A 26,389-nucleotide genomic window follows, 5' to 3' on the forward strand; every position below is an offset into this window, starting at 1 on the left:
GCAGCATTGAAGCTGGACATTATAAAGCACATATTCATTAGCGACTGGCCACCTCTGTGCTGCTGGGGTCAGGAAGAGCCGTCCAGCCCAGGAAAACCCAGCAGAGTGTAGTACGTTGTAGGGGGACTAGTCTTCTTAGAATATAGTCTCCTGCTCACAGCGGGCCAGCCATTCTACTCGCAGGCCTTTTCAGAGTAGAAAAGCTGCACTTCTGTCATGGGAACAGCATGAGATGCTGCGGCCTTCTTACTCGGCAAACTTCTGAAAAGCAGGTGGATCACAGAGGTCAAATAAAAGGACATATGCACCATATGCATATATTTCACTCTTTTTCTGGAACTGACTATGACTAACTGAAATCCACAGCCCCTGACCAAATAGCTTTTTCTTTTCTTTTTTTTTTTTGCCTGGTGATAAACTTTAAGGAAATCATTACTGTTGACTGCATGGCTCTGCACCTTCATGGCCAGTGAAGGTAAGAACCTCTCAGGGACACATCCCCAAGTCCCCACAGCGATGGTGGATATGCCCTTAACTCTTTTAGTCACTGCATTCTAGGTGGAAAAGTGAAACTTTTTGAATTCAGTACTGATTAAACGACAGCAGAAAACAATGCTAAAATTCATGTTAGATGGAGATTAGACTGTTTAGTGTGTACTTACACCTGTCCCTAAATTTAGATTTTTTTTTAAACTTTGCAGTTCACCTTTAATAAACAGAAACATTGAAAATCAATACATTTCCAGTATGGTCAAACAGCACACCTTTCCAAAGAGAAGCACGATCCAATGGCATTTCATTTCCATTTTGTATTTGAACGATTGTGAGAACAAAAGAGAAGCATTAATGTAAGGTGTTTTCTTGACTTTCTTAGCTGCCTGTGAGCTGTCTCTGCATTGGTGTCCCCCATTCACAGCTCACAGCACCTGCAGGCTTCGTGCAGTATCTCCTGCAAACACCACCCACATCTACCAGAAAACCCAAGATCAGTGGCACTCCCCGGGAGAAGCCAATGCCAGCCCCAAGAGTCCAGCTTACAAGGCAGCATCAACCAACAAGCACCACAGCCCCCTTCTCTGTCTTTTCCTTTATTTCAGCTACCCATCCAGTGGGATCTTATGAAACAAAACAAAACCTAAAAGAAACACAAAATAAAACATAAGTCATGCTCAAAAGAAAAATCAATGGAAATTAACATGCAAGTACAGTCACTATTAAAAGAACATAATAAATAAAAATCAAAATTAAGACACAACATGGAATATGCTTGAAAACGTAAATACAATACAATTACAAAACAGAAATCAGAAGAAAATGGGAGTCTCATTACCAAGCAACTTAGTTTTAAACTTAAAACCGACTTTACGTGGCACATGAAACACAGGAAAGAAATGCAAAGGATTTCTGCACACGGTTCCACCACAACTGTATCAGATATTAACATCTTAATTTAAGGAGGAGAAATCTGTGCACAACATAAGATGGCTCCTGAATAAGTTTTATATATAGGGAAAAAAATAAAATTCAACAACAAATATCTACCCCAATTCTCATTTTCTCTTCTCGCCTATAAAAACCAAGTTATTTCTAAAATAACTGATTAATTACTCAGCCATATCAGAGAACTGGCTGGCTTTAACCAGTACAATATTGAGCCCACACGAAGATTTAGATTCTTTTTCAGAAATCCTACTATTAAATAATTAACTGCCTATATTTAAGTACCATACCATACCTATGGCACATATATATAATCTATTACATAGCATATGGTATACAACATGAAGTATATTGTATGTATACATGTTACTTACACAATATAAGACATATAGTGTCTAGTACATATAATATATAAAACTTATATCATACTTAACATCAATTCATTCTACAAACATTTACTGAGAACTGACCAAATAGTAGGTAGACACTGTAATGCATGATGCAAAAATAAAGAAAATGGATTCCTTGACTTCAGATACTTCATTGGCCACAGATGGAGAAAGATGAGGGAATAACTTACACAATAGATAACAGCTAATCTACTTTCTGTGGGGCTGTCTTCTAAGTTCTTTGCTAAATCAGCCCTTTTAATGTCACTATAACCCTAGGAGATAGGTTCTATTATTGCACTCTCTTTACTGGTGAGAAAACTGAGGCCCAGAGAGTGAAGCAGCTTGCTCACGGTTAGACAGCTAGTGTGTGATGGAGCTCAGGTTCTGACCCAGGAGCTCTGATGCTATAGCTATCCTGCCGTGACCTTATGTGGAGGGACAAGCTCTCTGTGAGCTTGCCTATGAAAACCCAGCAGGAACAGGGAAGGGCCTATCACATAGAATTCTGTGGGTAATGTGCAAGAACCTTCATCAGATTCCTAAGTGACAAAATAGATGACATCAGAGTAGAAACCCCCAAGACGTTTCCAAGACGTTTTAAAGTTCAGCTTTGGAAGATGCTTCTAAACCCTACCCTCCAGACTCGATCTTCCTCAACCTGGTGTCTGGTCTGTCAAGTGCTGGTGTCATCTACCTCCAGAGCTGTCATTACCATCAATAATCTGTATCATCATTTACTACAACACTAAAAGAGTCCACAGAGCTTAATTTCCATGGCATTTCTCTCTCCCGCCCCTCCAAGTCTCAGGAAAATAACTGGGGACAGAGGCCAAACATCGTTTATGGATTTAATCTCCCACAAAGCACTGAGAATTTAGGAAGTACACAGCGGCACTGATTAAGTCTCCTTCATATCTGTCTCCAGTCTCTTTCTAAAAGTTCAGCCTCCAGGCAAACACAAGCAGCACTAGTTTAAGAATGCATTATGGCACATAGCTCGAGCACACCAAATGAACTAACCAAACACCTTAGCTACCCTTTCAGGTTTTAAGAGGGTGGATCTCAAATTCCTTCCCACTGAAACAAGTGGATTAATACGAGGATGCCAAGTTTGCCAATAAAGACCGGAAACACTTGGTGATACAAATAGAAGACATCACCCCCAAACGAAATGATGTGTTGATTCAATATACCAGTTTCTCTGCACATGCAATTCTGAAGGGTTTATTTGATGAAAATAAAAGAACAGTTTAAACTGCTAATGCAAATCTTATTTCCACTGGGGTTATGGTACAAGAACTTGAAAAGTGTACTGATGTCAGAGTGTTTAATCGGAGCCAGGCCGCTCTTCCTTTGCTTCTATTTGCCACTTTCTTCTGCCATGAACTTCCCAAACCTCCACTACAGGCTCTTTAATTATTCCAATTGGGAGACACAATTTGCTTGGCTAGATGCAAGCTCTCTCGGACTGCCATTCACTCAGGCTGCAACAGCATTTTCCCCATCTAAGTTGATGTCGTGTCCCTCTTTAACCTTCTTCTGCTTTGCCTTTGCACCCTTCTCAGAGACACACATCTCAGCTCCACACATCCATGCAAGAAAAGCAAGTGAAGCCACCCTAAAAAACACACTCGATGACTTTCTTGAGGAAAAGCCAACTTGTTACAATGATAAGCAATATGCAGTGTCTGTGTTCAAAGCATCACTTATACCACCCCTCACCTCAAGGAAGGCACGTCAGCCTCCTCTCCATACCCTTGATTTTCACATACTGTTGATAACTTAAGATATGCCACCATCTCATGAAAAATTAGTTTGATTTAAAGACTTGACTATTTATAAGGAAATGCATCCAATGCTTCGTTTCCAAGGGGTTGACAGTAAAATTCAATTAAGGCCCCAATTTACCTACCGGGATCTTATGACTTATGCCCTCTCATGTTATAAGAAACTCACAAAAGGGGCCACAAAATGATATAAAACAATAGATAATTATTTTCTCCTAGTGAGGGGGAAAGTTTTTAGACCACAACAAATGGCTGAACATCTTGTGGGTTTAGCAGCCAAATGAGCTGTCTAGCTTCTGAGCCTGAAATATAGATATTTTGACAATGTGACATTATGAAGCGTTTGCAGAATTCCGATGGTGTACGGTAGTTATCGTGACAACAGCTCCTTTATCAAAAACAACTCTAGAGAAACTCTGCCACCACTGCTTACACTTAGTTGAGCGAAATAAGAACAAAGATAAAGCAGGTGCTGAATGAGAAATGTGATGTAAAGTTGAAAACAGAGAAGAAAAACCCGGATGTGTCTCTGATATTTGCTGATTCCGGATCTGCTCATTGACCTCTCCAAAGGGAAGGACTGGGGGCTGAAGGTCGGTGAAGCACTGTGCTTTCTTTGCCATTGGCTTCCGACTCATTTAGATTTCTTTACATTCAAACATGCACACATTTTCCTCCTATTACTCAGAAGCAATCAGCCATAAAATGGCAAGGATCTGCAGTACATTTAAATTAACAGCAATTTATCTGGAGCAAAAAGGAAAACTGCTGAGTCAAAAGGATGCAAAGGGAGCGGAAGAAAGATGCAGCTGTAATCTAAAAACGCAAATCTTATCACATTTGTCTTTGGAGAAGTAGAAAACGGCCAGCTTGGTGTCTGCAGGGCATGGTGCCACTTTGGAGACAGGATGGTGGCTAGGGTGCCAGGATAGCAGCTCACCTTCATTGGAAAGCAAAGCAAAACAAATGTCCCCAGAGCCTTCTGGAAAATGTTCACCAGGTAAAATTCAGAGAATATACTCCTGTGTTCTCATAGTATTAGGTACCTAGGAAATGGTGGGGGCAAAAGGTTTCCTTCACAATGTTAGACTTGAGCCAGGTGCAATTCTGTTTTATTTCAGCACCTGGGCTTAAACCCCGATTGTCCTAACTTGACATCTGTGGAACATTTAATATCTGTTGGTTGTTGCATCAACTAGCCCTTGCTGTCGTGCTTTTTCAATTTTATTTTATAGGTGACTCAGCCCGAATGGCTATTGTGATATGTCCAAGGTCACCCAGGAACAGAGTGAGAGCTGAAATCTAAACCTGTGGATGGTCAGTCCATCTTTTAAAATGGTATCACCTGCACCTGTAGTGGAAATTTCCCAATAGGTAAGTTTAGGTCCTGGTACTTTCTTCTCTGCACTCATTCCAAAAGTTGCTTGACAATTCTTCAAACACCCCTTTTGTTTCCTAAGGATGTTCCTTTTGTCTACACATCATCACGTCTCCTAAGATCTCCTTCCACCAAGCAAGCCTTCACCATTCTTGAGCATCCAGTGTAAAAGCCACCTCCTACGAGAATTTAGTTCACTCCCTCTTAACTTCTCTGGCATTCTCTTCCATTCATTCACATGTTCTTCTTTTGTACTTGTGCTAAACTCGTATTTCTTTTCTGTTTACTTTCCTGCATCCCAGACTTTAAGCACAGGAGGGCAGAGAGAGCACGTCTCCACATCTATGCCCTACGCTGCCTCACATGCTACCAAGGACAGAATGCATTTTAAGTTTTAGCATAGTAATATCTAAACTCTGAGTTTTATTGGAGAACTTTGATGGACTTGATAACAGAACCAAAATGGAAGAGAGGAGAGGAGACAATACAACATAGGGTCCACTGCTTCTCATTGGTAACTGGGTTAATCAAATCACTTCAAAGCTTCCTGTACAAAATCACACATTTAGTCAGAAGTGTACTGAACCTTGCAGAGTTAGACACAAGAACACCCAGTGAGTGCCTCCTGAAGCATTTTAAGTTCCTGGGAAAAAAGTGCTAGACTTAGTTCATTCTAATTCTCATGATGATCAAAATTATGGGGTGTGGGAATGGGAAAAAGGAAGCTGTTGTCCATTTGTTAGCTGGAGACAAACAGCTAAAGTAAATGGCTGAGGATGGTCAGCATAGCTCTTAAAGCTCTGGTTTGACTTTTCAAAATGAAGTTTAGTTATGAGCTGAAAATTAAAGCAGAAAACACAAAGTTCTTGGCAAAGCTCGAATATGTAAGGAAAGCAAAAGCCACTGCACAATTAAAATTCAATGATTCTAAGGAGGATGTGATCTGATCAGCAGGACCTTATGAAAAGTGGCCTGATGAAAAGTGTCCAAGGCCACAAGCACTGCCATGTCAGGGATTTCAGTAGGATGGGGAATTCATCCAAAGACCCAGGCCATTGCCGTTATCAGGGGAATCGCCTAAAAGTGCTGTAGGCGGAGTAGGAAAAAAAAAGATAGAGCTTGTGGTTTCAGGGCCATTAAAATACTCAGAATGCTTTCACGACAACCACAGTGAGAAACCCAAATCAATCTATTGTTCTCCTGTGGGGTGTGCCTTGCTTTCTGGCTTATGACAATAAACATATATTGCAAAATCTATAGGGTAGCTCTTTGTAAGGTGAAATGATATCTCCTTAAAGACACTGTTTCATGATTCTCAGACCAGACGCTTACCAATGACTCAAACATTCAGTGCATAAGCATGGCATTATCAATTTCATTATAGAAGACCATGTACTTGCTGCTGTCACAAATATAAATTTGTGTCTAGATTTGTTTTGCCAAAATACTCCACTCCAGTGATTCTTCTTAGTACCTGAAGCCAGAGTACTACAATCTAGTGTCCAAATAGGAAACAAATGACATAAAACCTATTGCTTAATTAACCTATAACTACAGAAACCAGCAAGAACCTCAAACACACCACAAAGGAAGTTGTTCAGCTCTGCTCAGTTGTGGGTGAAACCATTGCCCACAGACCAAAATGGATCTGGAAATAAATTTCTAGAAAAGTAAATAATGCATAAAAGAAGGAAGAGAAAAGAAGTGTACATGGGTCAGCCAGAGCCTGTCTGATGGTGATGATGGTGGTGGTGGTGATGATGATGATGGTGGTGGTAATGATGATGGAGGTGGTGATAATGATGGTGGTGATGATGGAGGTGATGATAATGATGGTGATGATGGAGGTGGTGATAAAGATGGTGGTAATGATGATGGAGGTGGTGGTGGTGATGGTGATGATGATGGTGATGATGATGGTAGTAATGATGATGATGATGGTGGTAATGATGATGCAGGTGGTGGTGATGATGGTGAAGATGATGATGGTGGTGATGACAGTGGTGGTGATGAAGATAGTGATGATAATGAAGATGAAAGTAGGAGATGGAAGAAGGAAGAGCAGGAGGAGGAGGAGGACTTAAAGGAAAAGCATTGCTATTGATACACTTGGGAGCATGTAAAGAGGGTAACCCCAGTTATTGGAAAGTGAACATGGAGATAATAAGGCCTCAGAGCAGTACCACAAATTCATGTTCAAGTTTAAGCTGATCCTTCAAAGAAGAGAGTAGGTAAAAATAAAATTTGTCCTGGTGCACCGCTTTTTCATTAGGCACTCCAAGCCACACTTCGGAAACAGAGTTTGAAGATTATTAATACTTAGGATGCTTGCTAAGGAAGCAACTATTGGGGTGTCTTTGGAGTGCCCAGTGTCTCTGCTTATTATTGCAAAGCTGAAAAGTCAGACCCACTAACGGTTCCAGTGAAGCAGAGAGGAAGGTCTAACAAATTACCTTCACCTGAATAGAGGTACCTCATAAATCTCATCTCCATTTAAATTAGCAAAATGCACAAGATAATGAAACCTCAGCTAAGCACCAAGTATTCCAGAAGGCAAAACCAAGTATAGTTGATAATCCTCATGAACTGACAACAAGAAGCATCAATTATCCAAATTTGCCTGAGAACAGGCTCAAAAACAAAGGCCTTTGTGCTGTCTGGCAATGAACATCTTGGGAGGTGGGCTGCCATCCGATGATCTGGTGCAGACAAGGTGAAACTGCCAGAGGCCACGTCCTGAGGACTTAACCTGTGGCTCTTCAAGGAGTCTAGTTTGTGCGGGCCGCTCCCCCATGCTGCAACGGTTCCCTCTCTCATGTGTTGCTGCTGCATCACTCCCTCCTCACTGGCCAGCCCCACAGGCCATGACATTACCGCCAGCTGCCCTGGTTCCTGCCCCCAGACCACAGCTCTGCCTCCATGGCTGCTGCAGGCACACGCAGCAAGCTGCCTGGCTTCAAAGATTCTTCTCTGGCCTCCGCCTTTTATCCAGAGAAGTGGATGTGCCCAAATTCAGAAACAGGAGATGATCACGGGGCAGGAAGGAGGTCCTCCACCCAAACGTGCCCTTTTTCTCTGGTACCTTTTCTCCAGGACACCATTAGCAGAAGAACTTCCCTGATCTCAGATGTTATCTCACTAGAATGAGAAATAAAACGTGCCTCTGCTCCACAGCATCTGAGATGTGATGGGGAACTTTGGGTCTGGAAGGTGGTTCACCTGCCCTTGGTGAGCCTATGTGGGACATTACCTGACACTTCTCTTGTAGGTAAAAGTTAAAAGTCCCAGATCAGACCCTTCAGAAGTGAATCCAACTCAAATTCCAATGGTCATCTCTTACCCTAGCAAGGTTTATAAGGTAATATCCCAGAACTGCTCATCAGTCTAAAAGAGTACCAGCCCATTCCCGCCACCAAGAACATGATCTATGCTCCAAAAGTGTTTCTCCATCAGGCAGAACCCACAGGATTCTGGTGCTACAGCCAATGGTCTGCACGCTCCTTATGAGTAGTAGGTGACCCATTTCAAAAAGCCTCAATAAAATGAAGGTCACACTCTATTCTCGATAGGAAACTTGAAAAGTGCAAAGTCAATCCCAGAGTCACAACCTTATATGCATTCAAACTTAGGCAGCCAGCAGAACCCCTGACATGACTTAAATTAACCCCAAAGTTCTGGAAGTCTCCACTGTTGTGACATTTTTATTTGCTCAAAGAGTTCATTTTGGAAAAAGTCCATCCCACCTCACTACCCTGACTAACCCTGCAGCAATGCCTTATGGCAGCTGGACATATGCCAGCCTCAGAGTTGGCATGGCAACACCCCTATCTGAGAGATGGAAAGATCCTCTCGATGCCTTGATTCTTTCATGTGGTAACACAGAAGGTCCCTTCATATTTCTTTGGTTCAGGTGCAACTCATACATGGAGAAAACTCTGAATTTTCAAGAGAGTGCATTTTTACATGCACCAGATTTCACAGTTTATTTTCCTTTTTAAATAAAGTATGCATGGCACACATGGCATACCAAATACAATAGCTTGGTTAAGAATTATAGCAACCATGCCAAGAAGCAACTAGAACCAAGACACTGGAAAAACAATGTATTTTCGTTTTTATTCTTTTAATGAAAATTTAGTATAGCCAAACATCTGACATTATTTTAAGGAATGTTTTCCATACCTTACAGGAAGTTCTTTGCTGAGTCAAAAGTGATTAAAAGGGAAAGGTTATTTACCTTGTAACTCTACACACATTCTTAGGTCAAAACAGAAATCAGCATCTATGTAAGCACAGAGGCATTCAAAGAAAGACATGTGAGGGACAAACGCATTGCCTTATGTGAAAGCTGTAACAATTTTTAAATGTCACATAGATGAAAGGACAGAGTATAATTACACGGGCATAGCAGGAATGATTGGAGTATAAATTTTTTCTTTCATTCTTCATAATTATGGCCATTTACCATTCATCGTTTAACTATTCAAGACCCTAAAACTTTACTCAGAGCTACCATTGGAATTAGAATTTTAATAAGTACAGTGGTCCTACATGTTTATCTTCTCTGTTAATTGCATGAGGGCTGAAAGAAAACCACCTGGATGGCTGCTTAGATAGCAAGAAGCAGCCTGAAGCCAGCAGAACTGCGTTTGGATCCTGCCCCTGTCCCGCCTGAGCTGTGTAACCTTGGCCAAGTTGAGGGGCTTCTCTGAGCCTCAGTTGCCCATTCTAGAACAGAGATGAAATAAATCTAATATATTGTGATGACTAGAGTTGATATGAGTACCTAATACTCTCCATGCCATTTACAGTTTCCTCAGCTCAAGACAGTTGCTAGAATTATGACATTTAGACAAAGTGCCAAGCCTTAGAAATTCCAAACTATCCCACTGATTAACAAAACACAGTTGCAATCATCTCTCTCCTCACCTTGGTCCACCTTCATTGAGCCCATTTAAGGCTTTGTAGTAAATGCTCACTATGACTTTGAACCAATTAATGACTATATCCTTAAAGCTCTCAAGATTGGAAGATACCTTCACAAACGCTTGCCTGGTTCCAGGCTGTGTAACCAAGTGTCTTCCACTTTCTTCTCCCAATTTTCCATCTTCCTGATTTGTTTTTCTGGGCTGTCAAAATGACTTTGGGGGGATATATATTCTCTGTCTCTTTTTCTCTATCCCTCTCTCATGTCTTACTGCCTCTACATCTCTGGGTACTTCTCTCATTTTCTCCTGTGGACTGGGAAGAACTGCTGCATATGTTGACATCACTATATTTGCTTCTCGAGTGGAACTTATGTTCTAAATTTCAATATGATATGGTTTCCTTGTAAAAAATCTAATATAGATTCTACTTTATTGGAAGTTATCTTGCCATTGTGCTGCTGTGGTTGTTTTGTTTTGTTTTGTTTTACTCTGCTGAAACACTGGGGGCAAAGAACATTAAAGCTAAATACCAAACAGAAATGAAGATACACCATTTCTGAAAATATTACTAAATAACATAAGCAAGAGAAATATGGCAATTTATAAAAAATCTGGTTTCCCTACACCTTTTCAAGTATATATGAGTCACATTTAACACACCTCTTTTGGGAAGGAGTCTATCATTTGCTTATTGTGAAATGAAAAGGAAGGTTAGCACTTCCATTTTACAGATGAAAACATAAAGGCAGAAGGGGGCTAAGTGATCATATTTCATTTAAGTATATGATTTTTAATGAATTACAGTTGATTTACAACATTGTGTGAGTTTCAGGTGTATAGCAAAGTGATTCATATGTGTGTATGTACACAAAGTGATTCATATGTGTGTATGTACACATATATATATTATTTTAAAATTATTTTCCATTATGGGTTATTATAAGGTATTAAATATGGTTCCCTGTGCTATACAGTAAATCCTTATTGTAAGTATATGTTTAATTCACTAGTCACATAGTAATAAGCCACCTTCCATTGTGATAACAGGATACCAAAATGTCTTTTTAAATTATCTTGTGTAATTCAGCCTAGCACTTTAGGACAAAAAATTCTCCAGCTTCCTTTCCAAAGTAAGGACCTCTGTCATCCACCAAGAAATAAATACCTCAAGAACCAAGGGGACTTTAAAGTAGATGAACCCTTGCTCCACCCACCACTGGGGTGTTGCTGGGATGCTCTTGTGCTACTCAATAGCATTATCATGCCTCAGTGCTTTCCAGTAACAGTCATGAGCAGGACACTCTAACCCTGCATACAGTCAATTCAGCAGCCACTGCAAACGACTGCTTTCAACTGCATTTTCAATCACAGGTCCAAATAAATTCTTTGTTATGAGCTATAAAGTAAAAACTCCCAGAAGGGAACTCTGCCTAAAACTTTCATCTGCACACTCCTGCAAAAGTGTGGTCCTCTCAGTTAGAAGCCCTGGGATTGCTGGAGGAGGGCTGTGCTGAACCATAGCTACCAGAGCCATGGGCTGGCCAAGGGTCCTCTCCCACCACTCTCAGGAGGTAAGATGCTTTCTGATGCCAAAATGGTAGCCACCGGTTGGTGATATCACTGAGTCTGAAGATTGGCCAGTGCCAGGGATTCAGGGATTTCACACCCATGGTGGAAGACATCTGAGAACCATTCCATGGCTTCAGTTCAATTCCAGAACCACAAAAAAAATTTGCAAAAGGATTTTGCCTTCATCCACAGTTCTAGGAGTCTACAGTTTCACAACTGAGGAATACACATAGCTAACAAATATGAAACCTCACCTTGATAGATTTTCAGCTTGCCCTTGTCCTAGACACCTGCACCAGCTGCTCCAAGGCCAGGGGAGAGCCTCCAGACACACATCCTCTAGATCCAGAGTTGCCTCTGAGACGTTGTTCGTTTCCTCCCATCTAACATCTTCCAGCAGTAGCTAAATGAACCAAACCCTAACTAAATTTAACTGGCTAATTGCACCTAAATTACAGTCACAAAGCCCCTTCAGAAGATTCAGTCAATTTCTTGAGGGAGAGAGTAAATGTTTTACTATATAATTATAAACTTAATTAACATAAAATAAATTAATTAGGGACTTGTGCTCGTAATGAACACCACAGTTTAGCTGTTTATTTTTTTATTTTTTTGTTTTGTTTTTTCTTCTTTTTTAAACATCTTTATTGGAGTATAATTGCTTTACAATGTTGTGTTAGTTTCTGCTATATAACAAAGTGAATTAGCTATACGAATACATATATTTCCATATCCCCTCCCTCTTGCATCTTCCTCCCACCCTCCCTATCCTACCCCTCTAGGTGGTCACAAAGCACTGAGGTTTAGCTGCTTATTGCTGTATTTTCCAGGGGAACTTAAACCTGGAAAAGAGGGCTAACTTGTGCTTTAACTAATTCCATCTCATCTCTCCCACCCCCAACTGAACTGTTTAGATTTCTGGTTTATACTCAGTAGCACAGCATCTAAAATCCTACAGATTTCAAATTGAGAGAGTTTCTGTGCTAATCTCTAGGAAAAATAAAAATTCCCATCCTAAACCATCATAGCTCCAATAATTCCTAGCTGGCAGTTTGCTGAAATAACAGATGATTATACAAAGCAAGAGTTCTCTGTCCCAAAGTATAATGACAAAAACTCACCTAGAGCCAAAATAACCATCTGCCACAGATTGTTCCACATGGTTTGTTTGCTTGTTTGTTTTTTAATTCCGAGAAAGAATTCAAAAATCGTTTTGGCAAAGAAAGATGATTTCACAAAAATGACCCAGTTTCCAAGCTGTATTGCCTGAACTATTGTCCCCAATTTTTTTTTATCTGACTTAGGAGAGGAAGAAGCTGAGAAGAGGACCCTTGAGGATGATCTTGATGGTGCAGAGTAAGTTTCTGGTAAGTGAAAGAAGTCTTGTTCTAATTTTCAAAAGTGTCCATAATTTCTAGGAACTCCAACCTGCATCTCTCATACTTGTTTTCTCCCTTGATTGCAGTGAAGATGGAGAATAGATGCTATGCAAAATCTGACCCACAGGGAGGTAGGAAAAAGAGTGGTTGAGAGTAAGGGTCTGAAGCTAGAACACAAAATGATGGTGTGACCTTGGGAAGGCTGTCTCAGTGTCCTCATCTGTGAAATGGAGCTAATGACAGTATTTAATTTGGGGCTCCTGCAGATTAAATAAGCTAATACATACACAGCAAGTGCTTAAAAAAGGGTCTGGCACCTAATACACATTCAATAAGTATTAGCTATTTCTGCACTGTAGCTCTTAGCTTTTGTCCCTTTGAAACAGCCAATGTTGTATGTTCAAAAAGAGTGGCGAATGTTTACTAATACAGATCTAATTTGTTGGACATTCTGGTCAATACATGCACCAAACGGAGAAGACAATTCAGGGTTGATATTGTGAATAAAAAGAATCCTCGTGTTTTAGATAAGAAATGATCTATATTGTCACAGAAGCAGAGAACTTAGTGAAGAAAGGAAACTCAGAGACCCTGCAGCCCATGCACCCCAGACAGTCTTCCCCTTTCTTCTCAAGGACACAGAGCTGGCAAAGGGCAAACTCAGTGCCCTTGTGGTGCTGGCTACAGACTCAGAGCTGGAACAAAATGTCAACATGGTGAGAGCCTCTCTCTTTTGGTGGAAGCCAAAGACAGAAATGGAACCAGTTGTTTTTTATTTGAAAATAAATGTCCCAGTGGATCTGGTCTGGGAGTTCTGAATGCATTTCTGCTAAATTACCTTTTTATTTTATTTTATTTTTACTGAAACATTAAATTGATTTCCATGTGGAGGGGAAGTGGAACCCAGTCAGTGTGTTCAGCTATCACAGAATCACCCATGACTGGTTATACAGGGGTTATCAATTGTTTTCCGGGAAGAGCCAAATAGTAAATATTTTCAACTCTGTGGTACATATAGTCTCTGTCACAGCTAGCGTGTCATTCTACCACTGTAGCATAAAGGCAGCCACACAATATGTGAGGGAATGAGTTGGCTGTGTTCCGATAAAACTTTATTTATAAAAACAGACGGCAGGTTGCATTTAGCCCATGCGCCATAGTTTGCCAATCTTTGATTAATGCAACCACCTGCCTGATAGTGTTTTTACCTTATTTCCTCTACTTTTTGCTACCTTAAGCCTCCTCCTTAAATGAACATTCATACTCTTTCAATATTCTTACCATGATATGATCGATATGCAGTAGAATCTAATTTATGGCATACTAGCAAGAAAAGCCAGCATGCATTTATGAAAGCTCTAAATTATGAAATATGTTTAAAGAAATGCAGCTTTATTACTTTGGTATACATATAGGAATTGAAATTAAGCCAATAAAGCATTTCCAGCATGTTTTGGCAAGTAGGGGGTAATTCAGCCTTACCCAAAAGTAATGAAGAACTTAAAATTATGTAATTCATCAACTGTTTTCATGAGATTTCTTCTAAAGGGCTTTAAAGGTTTGTTCCCTAAGACAGTGGAATTTGATTCCTACCACCCCATCTTATTTCCACTATTAAACTATTAATTGATTTGGTGATTCCTTTGTTCACAGGAGATGCCCCAATATTCCACCAAGCCAATTTCTCACTAAATTCATGATCTGAGTCAGCCAGAGTTTTTGAACTATCAGAAAAACTACACATGTTGTAATCCTACGACATCATAGACTCAAACTGTCTTTTGAGACAGCTTTACTGCTCTTTCTCTGAGTGCCTCTATCTGACCTTTGGCAGATATTGTGGATTGGCTATTCAAAATCCATCCACAAACCCCTTTTCCCTTGTCTCCCTCTACCTTTGGAGGGAGAAAAGCCAATATAATTGATTTCCCAGTCTCCCTTGAAGCTAAGGGTGGGTGTGGGCCATGATCCTGGTCATTGAGGTACAGCTCGAAGTCCAGGGGCGGGGGTCCTCTCTTCTGGAATTAAAAGGCCAAATCTCACTGCCTCCTTCCTTCTTTCTACTTGGGGTGTAGATTTGAAAACTGGAGGCAACACAGCCATCTTGAGACCACAAGGTCATGAACATGAGGAAAGGGTCTACCTGCTAAGGATAGGAGAAGAGAAAGGCAGAAAGAGCCAGGGTCCCTGAAGGCACCATTAAGCCACCGTACAAGCTTTGGATCCAGGAATTCTGGCTGTGTGAAACAAATGAACTTCTGTCTAAGTGGTTGCTTGTTTTTGCTCGCAATTCTAAATGACACAATTCAAGGAAGCTTTGGGCTTTTTTCGTTATTCTCAGGGGTAGAGAGAGGGAAAGGGGGAAAGGTGGTGGGAAAGAATGGCTCTAAACTAAAGAGCCCTACCTACAACCAGAGAGAAGTAATCAGCTTCCAAGTGACACTGTGGCATGTGTGTGACACCTGGAACTCTCCTCAATGACCCATGTTACAATAATGTGGGGCTGAGTGGGGAGCCAGGACAGAAATGCCCTAGGGACAGCCACCCTAGGGCCCCAGAGAGCCAGGGAGTGGGGGAGCTAAACCTCCCCCATGCCTCTGAAAGGGTCCCAGGAGAAACCCCGAGAGAAGAATGCTGCCCTCAGTTACATGATCAAGGAGACAAAGAAATTTGGGGCAGGGGAGGGGGGGGATCCAGGAGAGGAGAACTGAGCAGAGAAAAGATGCAGTGTAATTGTATAACTCAGTGAGCCAGGCACTGTGGAGGAGGCATGGCGACCAGCCAGCCCTCAGCCAAGTCCTGGGATTAGGGAGAACCACCAGATCCCCTTGGCGTCTGAGGATGTGGAAGCTGAGGAGCCTGGGGTTGCTTCTACCTGGGGTTGCTCAAGGAAGCAGCTGCCCCACATGTATCCCCTCCTCCCAGGGCCCCTGAGAGCTGTATGATGGTGCCGTGCTTGACCTGCGCCCATGCGCATGATGGCCGTGGGCCCTCCAGGTTTCCCAAGAGCCCAGAGCTCTGAGCGAGAACTTTGATAGGTGCCTGTTGCCCAAGAGGGGCAGAGAAGGTGCAAGACTGTCAGTGGGCATGAAGCCAGGCAAGGGAGCTGCAGAAGGACCTGGGTGGGCCTGATGCTGGAGGCCACGGCCAGCCTGAGTACATCGGCAGTAGAGAAGCCCAGGGTAGAGGCCAATACCAAGGACCAAAGGCCAAGCAGATTCCGGGGCAAGTCCTCCCCACCCCGTCCTGCAGATCCCTGAACTTTCAGAGTTTACCCGAAATGACAACATTAAGAGGAAAATAAAGACCACAGATGTTTTCAAGTCCTCGACTAGGGAGGAGTTTTCATATTCTCCCCAAATACAGATTTCACGAGGTTGTGCTTTTGTCTCCCCTTGTTATCTCACTGAGATTTTGTCTTCTCACCAAACACAGTGAGATGGACGCATGTCCATGAGGGTGAGATGCTCGTGTTTCAGATCAAGACATGAAGAAAAGGAATCCACCTACTTAACATTAGATTCAGCCTTTGTCCCAGACCTACCAAGTCCCTCTACAACCAAGAATTTCCCTCCTTGGACGATACTCACATCTACCAGAATGACAAACGTGTGAAAGATTGGCAGACAGCGAAAAGGAGGAGAACAATGACCATTTTCTCACATGCCTGATTGTGTGAGGCACTTTGCATACTTTCACTCATTTAAGGTGTGCTTTATCCTCATATCAGAGATGAGAAAACAGAAGATAAGCAATTTGCCCAATCTCCAACAAACAATAAAACACAGCTATATCCAACCTCAAAGCATACTGCATTGTACGGTTTCGGTTTGGTTTCCGTTTTCACTGTGCCATTTTGTTAGCCCATCTGAATTGCCTTTTTAACCTGTTAACTCTCTTCTCCCAAACAGGGAAGTAAAGAGTCCTCAAGAGCCTTTGCCCTTGTCCCATAAATAAATGTACCAATGGCAACGGACACGGAAGCACCCATTTTGAGCTGATGCCTCATTCTCATTACTAGTCAATTTCCCCCAAACCTCCTTTCTTGTAGTTGGGCCTTTTCATAGATACAATGTCCCCTGGTAATACTGTCAAACGCTGAAGGTGAGGGTTAAAATATTCCTGAATGTAGCCCCAGACAGATGCAAACATCAACACCTGAGACCACCAAGCCTCCCTCCTTGCCAAACTTGCATCTCTGGACCTGAAAAGAAGGCAGCTTGAGCTTGTGTGGAGTCGAACGGGTTATCTGAAACCACCCCCTCTTGTGTTCCACATCAGGGACTGGCATGGATTTTCTGAAAAGGGCCAGGTAGCAAAGATTCCCAGCTGCACTGTCTACATGGTCCCTCTCTGAGGCAACCACTCCACTCTGCTGTTTTAGCACAAAAGTAGCCATTGACCATGACACACGGACGTGGCCATATTCCCGTAAAATTTTATTCACAGAAACAGATTTGGCCCACAAGCGTTCTGTAGTTGTTTCTGTAATCCACACAGTAGGAGGGCTAGTTGTCCTCCCTCCGTCTGAAATAGAAAAGCATGGAAATTCTTTCACGTTAAAATATCTCAACCTGGGCTTCCCTGGTGGCGCAGTGGTTGAGAATCCGCCTGCCGATGCAGGGAACACGGGTTCGTGCCCGGGTCCGGGAAGATCCCACGTGCCGCGGAGCGGCTGGGCCCGTGAGCCATGGCCACTGGGCCTGCGCGTCCGGAGCCTGTGCTCTGCAACGGGAGAGGCCACGACAGTGAGAGGCCCGCGTACCAAAAAAAAAAAAACAAACTCAACCTGTGTAATATAAGCTCACCTATACGCTGTACCCTAAGTGTCTTCTGGAAAAATTCAAACTCTCACTTCATAAAATTATCATCTGTTTGTGACTGGAGCAGTGAATGCCTCAGGGCAGGCAAATGGTCCTGAAGCAGTGCGGCGCCAGTGGGACACAGCTGGGAGAAGATTCCTGACCGTACTCAGCATCCCCAACTTAACCATATGAAAAATGCTGCCTCTCAATTAGTAGCGCAGAAATAGTAGTACTTTCATTATGACTCACACTCTGCAATTTAGGTCATGCCTACAGCAATCAATAAAACCCTCCACTTAGATTCTCCATGGCTAATTTGATCCCCCCCACCCGCCCTAAACCAGGAGATTTTTTTTTTTTTTTTAGCTGTTTTCAATTAAGCCAATTTGTCACAGACACCTCTGTTCTCCATAGGGCATTTTCAAACCAAATTTCTCTTTTGTTTTGAAAATAGCAAAGTAGGCGAAATGCATGTGCCAGTGTTAGGCTCAAACCACTACAATGTGTGCAAGGAGTTACTGAAAATAGAGAAGAGACCTCAGTAATCTCACATACACACACACACACACACACACACACACACACACAGAGTTGCCTTCCTTTACTGTCTCATTGTGTGTGTTCTGTACACACCCTTGAGTGAGTGGCATGTTAGACCCTCATGGTGGCGCTGATAGTGATGACAGCTGCACTTTTTTAAGCACTGCTACATAATGGACACCGTGGGAACCACTTCCCACGTGTCATCTCAAATCCTCATGACAGCTCTGCTCTCCCTGTTTACAGAAGAGGAAATCAAGGCTTAGGGGACTTATATAATGTCTATTCTACAGGGAGGCTATGAAACACTGAGGTCAAAAGATAGCTCAGAGTTTACATCTCCACCTTACTAATGTGTGACGTTGAGCAACTTTCTTAACCTTGGGCAAGGCTGGGTGTTCTCATTTGTAAATGGTGATAATTACATCTTCCTTAAGACTGTGTTGAAAGAACCAGATGATATCTATAAGCTCCTAGATGGATGTCTTAGCACAAGCATTAGTCTGAACCAGATGAAAAGGCCTCTATTTAACCACTGTCTTAGCCTAGGAAAGTGATAATTTCATATGGCTCAAACTGATGATGGCTCAGCAAAGGGTAGTATTGCTATTATTGTTCCAGAACGATAGCAGGTAGCCAAGAAGGGATTTTAATCTGAATGTGACTGATGGTAAAGGCCAGTCCTTTTTTGCTAACTTAGTGACCTTTACAGAAGTACAATGATATTTCCTATGGAGGATTCTCTTGATAAACAGAAACTGACATCAGGGAGCCGGTAAATGACAAAAACAACATTAGTATTTTTTTATTTTACTAACAGCTTTTTATGAACAGGACAAAGTCCATTTCATAATCAGCTTGGTATATCCAAAACTTGTTTGAAGTATATTAACCAAATGTCAGTTGAATAAAAATGTGAACTATCTCTCTCTTTTAATGTATGAAGGGTCATGATGTACTGAAAATTGGGATCTGCCTCATTAAACAGTTATAATTAACCCTGCTCATAATATTCCACAGTGGAATTGCTGCTGTGGTTGATTAAAACTAGGAGGATAATTCAGTAGCATTCGATGAGAGAACAATCAGGTTTTCTCTTTCATATTCCATGATGGAAACTGGGATTAAAAATAACTTTCTCGGGCTTCCCTGGTGGCGCAGCGGTTGAGAGTCCACCTGCCGATGCAGGGGACACGGGTTCGTGCCCCGGTCCAGGAGGATCCCACATGGCATGGAGCGGCTGGGCCCGTCGGCTGGGCCCGTGAGCCATGGCCGCTGAGCCTGCGCGTCTGGAGCCTGTGCTCCACAACGGGAGAGGCCACAACAGTGAGAGGCCCGTGTACCGCAAAAATAAAATAAAATAAAATAGAAAAAAATAACTTTCTCTTCCCAGGATACAGAATCTTAGGGTAAAGAGACTTCCCCTCAAATGCCTGTCTGCTCATTGACAGGCTTAAAAGAAATAACTTCCCATCTGAAACTAAACCATTTCTTGTTGTTTTACCATGTTCCCAGTGGCTACCTATGTTGAAAGAGTCCAGACATTTTTCAAGCTCGAGTTGCTTTTTTAGACAACATCTTTCAAACCCAGAGATAACTATAAAAACCTTTTTCCCTAAAATATGAGATTCTAATCTCCGGGATGTTGCCTCATAAGACCGTAAAATCCAATCAGAAAGAGAAATTTCTCCACTTGCTTTTTTTCTAAATAAATGACAAAACATCATTCTTTGGGTAATGAATAGAGAGGAAATACCACAGTCAAGAAAACATTTGAAAATATTTGCATAGTATTTTGATTGGAAATTACATGTGTTCTCCAGAAGTTTTCAGGGTGTCTACCCCTGAGGTGTCCACAGTCAGAAAAACTCTCTGGAGAGAAACTTTTAAAAATAACTGTTATCACTGTTGGTTCTGCCCACCTTTGAGTCTGCATGGAACCAAGGATTGTTCTGGAATGTTGCAGAGAGAATGGTCAGTTATTTGGCTCTTTTTGTTTGTTTGGTTTTTGGCTGATGGAGACATAAGCAACTATATGTAAATATTAGGGCAAAAGCAGTTCACTCTAAGTATTAATCTAGATATTCTGGTCAGAGTCCTCAAATAATGAGATGATCAAAGGGAACACATCTGCTGGAGGGAGAGGGGTCATAGGCCAGGCCCCCTTTCATCTCCTGGTCACCATTTTGATGTTGGGTTGTGCAATCATCAGCGTCCCCTTCGTAAGTACCAAGAGAGCTTCACACTTGCTCCATGCAGCAGAAGAGGTAAGGTGCTCACATTTCTCTAACAGTAGTCAGTCACAGAGTCTTTGTTCTAAAAAGCTCAACTAAGCCAATAAATACTAAAGTAAAGAAATAGAATATATGACTCCACTAGGCAAATCCCTAGGGGGCAATGTTACATTTGAAAGGAAAGAGCCAATGAAAATATGACACAGAAATAACTGAAGAGGAGACACATCGATTAATAAAACCACATTACAGCCAGGGTTCATTTTAGTAATAGTAATTGCCTCATTGGTGCAGATTGGCAATCATAAGAGGGGTTTCTCTCTCAATTCCCTAGTTTCTATCTTGAACTAAATTAGTCTTTCAACCCCCAGAAACTGTACAGTAGATTCCCCTTCATATATCCACCACACATATCCACACTGCCTCCAACACCCCCATTGGCTCCACACTCAAAACCCCATCTCTCTGTACCATATCCACCCCAACCTTTCAGGATGGATGCATGGGATGGTTTTCAAAACTCTAAAAAAGACTAGCTGACATAGCAAATACCAACCTTGAGTGACCTTGAGAATATTGATCAAGCCCTGTTTCTCTGTTACAAGGTAGGGAAATGAAACAGTCTTCTAAATCATTAATGGATTCCTTTTCTGTTCTTCTATTCAACTCCCCTGTCCCTCACCCAAGCCAGGAATCTTTATCCTTACATCTTGCTGGGAAACAGTAAAATTTCTCTTGTCAACATGTTTGAGAAGAAAGTTCAATTTTCTTTCACCACTACTTAAAATAGCCAAGGAAAAATTGATCCACAATCAACTGCCTTGGAAAGATGTATTATTTTTTGCTCTTTTCGTGGGACTGATGGTTAAGCCTCCCTTAGAAATTTATTAAGAAGGTAACAGCAAAGAAGAGAATAATTTTTAAGTAAAAGTTTGCTTGACTTCATTTTTCTAGCTAAAAGTTTTCTCTGATAGAATATTGAGATTGGCATATAGACCATTTAGATTATGGACTGAGAGTATGTCTATGCACTGGGGAGAAACCCATATTTAAAATTCAATGCAACTGTACTACGTGGAAGAAAAGGAATGTCACATCCACTACATCCATTGCCATCCTAGTACACAAGCTATTTATTATGTATCCCTAATATACAAGCGATTTTGTTAACTAACCACCTATCAAGACCCTGGGAAGAGAATAGCAAGAGCTGTTATGGGTAGGAAGATAGAAAAGGGGTAAGAAAGTTTAGGGTTAAGATGAGCTTGAGTGATCATCTCTGTAGCCAGAGGGAAAGAAAGTGCACAAAGCAGGGGGTGAAGTAAGAAGACAGAGGCTTTGGGGGGGTGTGTGGTGGAGTGTCTGCAGGTGCAAGAAAGCCCTCCTGGATTTAAGACTGCCACTAACTCCAGGCTGACCTTGGCAAGTCCAAGGGTCACTGAGGGCCTCAGTTTCCCCAAGGAAGCTGAACTAGCGGCCTCGGACCTGCATTTCCAGGTCAAACACCCAGAGGTTCTATGATGCAAACTTGTCTTTCTTTGCCATCCCTAGACCAAACCCTGAGTGTCAGCTCTGGGCTATCAAGATCTGGCATGGATACAATTAATTCAGTTCACCTCACCGGGACCTCTGGCTATTCCCCAACAGCTCAGAAATTTCACAATCTGCTCGGTTGAAGCTCATTCGCCTAGTGGTCACTTCTTCAGGCCACACCTGAGGACAGGCAGCAGCTTCTTTTGGGCAGGTCCCCGAGAGCCTCCCTGCTTCTTCTCTCCCCTTGACGTTGCAAAGGAGAGGCAGACACCTCAGCTCCGGCCATGTCAGAACCGAAACATTCTTCAACTCGCTTGGAGCTGGGCCTCTGGGCCCTGCCGCTCCTGGCCTTCCCCTCACAGCCACCACAAAGGCCTTGGCAACAATTTCTCAATGGCCTTTTCTCCAGCCTCTTCCAGTTGACCAAGCTGAGGCCTTTGGTGTTGGTGAGCACAGCCTACTTCTAAATGTCTCTACTCCCTTGATTCCTCTAACACCATTTTCAGGCCTCTCTAGCCTCCATCTGGCCATTTCTTCCCCTCCCCCTCCACAGTTTTATGGTCCCCAAGGCTCCCTGTTCCTCATTCTCTGGCAGCTCTCCTACAGCTATGCCTTCCCAATCCAGGTCTCTGGTCTGTGTTCTCTGGTCTGTTTCTCCCTGCTGAGAAAAAGACACCTGCTCTGGAAGGACCTGAGCCCTACCCTCAACTCATGGTAGCTCCCAAGGCTAATGAAGCCCCTCTCCTACCTAAGTCATCTCCAGGCTCCCTATAGGTACAAGTCCATCCCAGGCCACCCAAGCACCTTCTCCCACTCTGTCAGCTGCCCTTGGTCAGTCTACCTGGATAGTACTTGACACTTTTCTGTCCTCATGCATCTGTCTCAGGCACACATGACACCATTCCCCCAGAGCAGCCCACCCTGCCCTCATCCCTCAAATTCAAACCTCTGCACAGATTTCCCTTTGCTAATTCCCTGCCTGGGGGGACTCTTACCTTCAACAGTCAAGCTTAAGTACTCTCTTCTACAGAAAACTAGCCCTGGGTCTCTGAGGCTGGGGCAGAAGAGCCCCCATCCAAGCCACAGACACAGATGACAGAGTGTATCACATTGCTCTCTCTGACTGGCTCTTCAGCAAATTCATTCAGCAAATACTTCTCCAGGGTGAACTTCTCCTCTCTATAACCCAGCATATAGAACAGACAGACACTCAGCCAAATGCCTGAAAAATGGCAGATGGACTCAATAAATCTGATCAGTACCAGCTAAATGTACATTCTTGTTAATTTTTATTTTCCTCCCATTTTCCCATTTAAAAAAAAATTTCTTTCATTTTCTTATCAGGTATATTACTCCTGGTCTCTATAAAATATTTTAATTCCCAAAGGTAATATTATATTAGGAAATTATATATGTTATAATAAAATATTGCAATTGTCATTCTAATAATTAAAATTAATAATAATAATAAACTTACTGAATGTTATTTTTACACTTACTATGTACAATCATATAGCTAATAAGTGACATTAACCATATGCCAAACTTTCTTCTGAGTGCTTCACATGTATCAATTCATTCAATCTTCATAATAGCCCTATATGTAGTATTATCATTATTGCCTTTTAGAGGTGAGAAAATTGAGGCACAGAAAGGTTGAGTAACATGGTCAAACTCACAAAGTTAGTCAGTGCTGGAGCCCAAGTTCAAACCCAAGAAACTGACTAGTGAGCTAGACCAACTACCTCTCTGCACACTATGCCACCCACCATAAAAGGCTTTTATAGCAATTCTCCTGTTCAGTCCTGACAGCAACTCTGTAAAGTAGAGTAATAATCATCACCATGTTTTGCAATGAAGAAAACAGAGGTTTTTGAGAGGTTAAGAAATTCCCCAAAGGTCACACGGCTAAGAAGGGGTGGACATTGGAATTGAAAACCCAGTGTTTTGCCTAACTTTTCACATTTGGAAAGATGAGGGGGGGAAAGAACATACAGAGTTCATTAAGCCCCATCCATACAGTCATTACTGTTTAGGCAGTCGTATTTCACCATGCCCCAGCACCCCAAATACCTGAGAGATCTGTTCACATCACCCTAATTTCACAGATGGGTAAGGAGCCAGTGCCTAGCTCAGTCTAGGAACCATGTCCCCGGGGTCCTGAGACTCCTGAGTTGGCCCCTTTCAGTTGTCTCTGTCATTATACATGAGATTATTTTGCACCTGGTCATTTTGAATATGCATTGTTTTCAGTAGCATCATTTCAAGATTCCAGAAATCTGACTAGTGTGGAAATAGAATTGCTTCTCCCTTGGTTCAGGAACAATGACGTTTCAAAAACAGGGTTTAAAATTGAGAGTGGATTTTAAACATGTTTTTCAAGAAGCCCATGATTCCTTGTTAGAGAATCCCTACCCCCACCCCCAGCAAATCCACAGCTCCTTAGAGCAGACAAGGCATTTGCAATCACAGATGTGTGATGATCTCTGGGACCTGGAAGCCTGTAATTCAAACATATGCAACATAAAATCTTTCTTAAAAATAACCTTCTCTCCCATTGTCCCTTTTTTAGTTTTAAGGTAGCACTTTTCTTTTCATAAAGTTTACATTTTTCTGCTTAGATATTACTCGGCTAAAAAGATTAAGAGGTTAGCCTATAAAGATAAAGAAAACAACACATCCTATTTTGGAGAAAAACAGAAAAAGGAACCAGAAGTAGAGACAGATGGATCAAAAAACCAAAAGGGGAGAAAAAACAGAAAAGAATAACTAAAAAAATTAATACTAATACTGAACATAACAGACAATTTGTAACTGATATCTGCCCAGATCTGGATCCCACTCATCAGGCAAGTTACTTCGTCTCCTGTATCTTAGTTTCCTTACCTGTACCTTCTGCATCTAACTCATGAGGTTGTTGACGGTATCAAATGAGATAACACATGTAAAGTATGGAGTCGTGTCTGGAAAAAGCAAATGCTCAAAAATTGATAACTATTTGTGGTAGTGATTATTTTAAGGAAGACATAAATTTCACCATCTTGATCATTCCCAGGGCACTATGGGAATGTGAGACCCTTAAAAGATTGGGGTTGGCAGCAAACAATGTAAAGACTAAGGGTTCACACTGGGACTCAACACGCTCCGGTTTCCCTGGTTTTGTACAGAAGCATGCATGACTTTTGGAATTCTCAGGTCATGTTTCTAAGAGATTTCTCAGTTCCTTTCAGACCAAAGTTGCACTAAATTCTGGTGCACACTGCCAGGGGAGAGGCTCCAATAGCATGGTGCCTGTGGTGTAAGTCGCCGACTTGGCTGGGAATGAAAGTAACTTCAGTTCATCCTTTTGTCTGCAATGATGAGCTTTCCCTGACTCTCCAAATTGATGTTCTAAGAACAGTTAGTCCAACAATGGATGCCTTCCAAGGACATTTTTCTCATGTAATTTAAGTTACTAAAGAACAAACAAAAATCTCATAGGAAAAAATAAGGCACAGTACACAATTAAAAAGCATATGCCATTAATACTGTGTAATTAGGGATTTCTCAAACTCAAAGGTTCTTTAGGCCAGTATTTTGGAGGCCCAATTAGAAGTCAGTTTTTCTATGAAAGCATTTTGTTAGCATGAGCAAGAAGTAATTTTTCTCTCTGAAGGTCCAAGGCAATACCTCTGTCCCTCTTCTTAAAAATTAGTTAGCTTGGCCTTGAGTCATACAGAAGCCACTTGACTGCAAGGGCTACTGCTTATTTAGCCTCATAATCACACTCCGTTCTCCATGTATACACATAGCAGGCCCTTCACAAACATTCAATGAGTCAGTGTATACACTCTTTAGATTCAGAACAGTTCCTATTTTTTAACCAGTGTGGATGATAAAGACAGCTGGACTAGGGCAGCCAACCTATTCCAGGAAATGACTGGTTTTGACCTGTGGAGCATGGTTTTGGTTGGGGCTTACCATTCCTGTTGTTTAAATGGGGGAAAAGAAGTGGGGATATTCCTTTCTAAAACTTCTGTGATGCTATTTGTATTTTTAAATCGCTGCTAACACCATCTTGTTTATAGATCTCAGGAGAAATACAATGAGAGGATAAAGAAGGGGCCTTCTCTCATGAAATGCATGAACTCGCATTAAATAGGATTTATGACTCTCTGGTTCCTCTCTCCATTTATCCAACCTACTAGAGAAAATGGATTCTTACTGGTTTCACCTAAAACATTTTATAAGTGTTCAGTCCCTAAGGTAACTAAAATGTGAGAAGGAAAAAAATTAATAAGATATGAATAAAAGTCCCAAAGGGTTATTTTTCCCAACTGATCTGAATTAAAATGGTAATAACTCAGATGAGTGGTGTTCTAGTATTTTGATTCATACCGGACATTGGACACTTGTTGACAAACA

At 41.8% G+C, this 26,389-nt stretch overlaps 1 protein-coding gene across 34 annotated transcripts in view; it reads right to left on the reverse strand.

Moving 5' to 3' along the window:
- NTRK2 (neurotrophic receptor tyrosine kinase 2) overlaps positions 1-26,389 on the reverse strand; it is a 371,518-nt gene that overhangs the window by 226,547 nt on the left and 118,582 nt on the right. For 7 of the 34 annotated variants that reach the window (XM_067041252.1, XM_067041254.1, XM_067041250.1 and 4 more), the window contains one exon: positions 795-1,135. The exons of the other annotated variants lie outside the window; for them this stretch is intronic. In XM_067041252.1, coding sequence (XP_066897353.1) covers positions 1,098-1,135 — 38 coding nt within the window. In that variant the 3' untranslated portion in view covers positions 795-1,097. Of the gene's footprint in view, positions 1-794; positions 1,136-26,389 lie in introns of those variants that run through there. 34 annotated transcript variants of the gene reach the window in all.

Source organism: Kogia breviceps, chromosome 8, assembly GCF_026419965.1.
Source record: "Kogia breviceps isolate mKogBre1 chromosome 8, mKogBre1 haplotype 1, whole genome shotgun sequence".
Classification (NCBI taxonomy): domain Eukaryota; kingdom Metazoa; phylum Chordata; class Mammalia; order Artiodactyla; family Physeteridae; genus Kogia; species Kogia breviceps.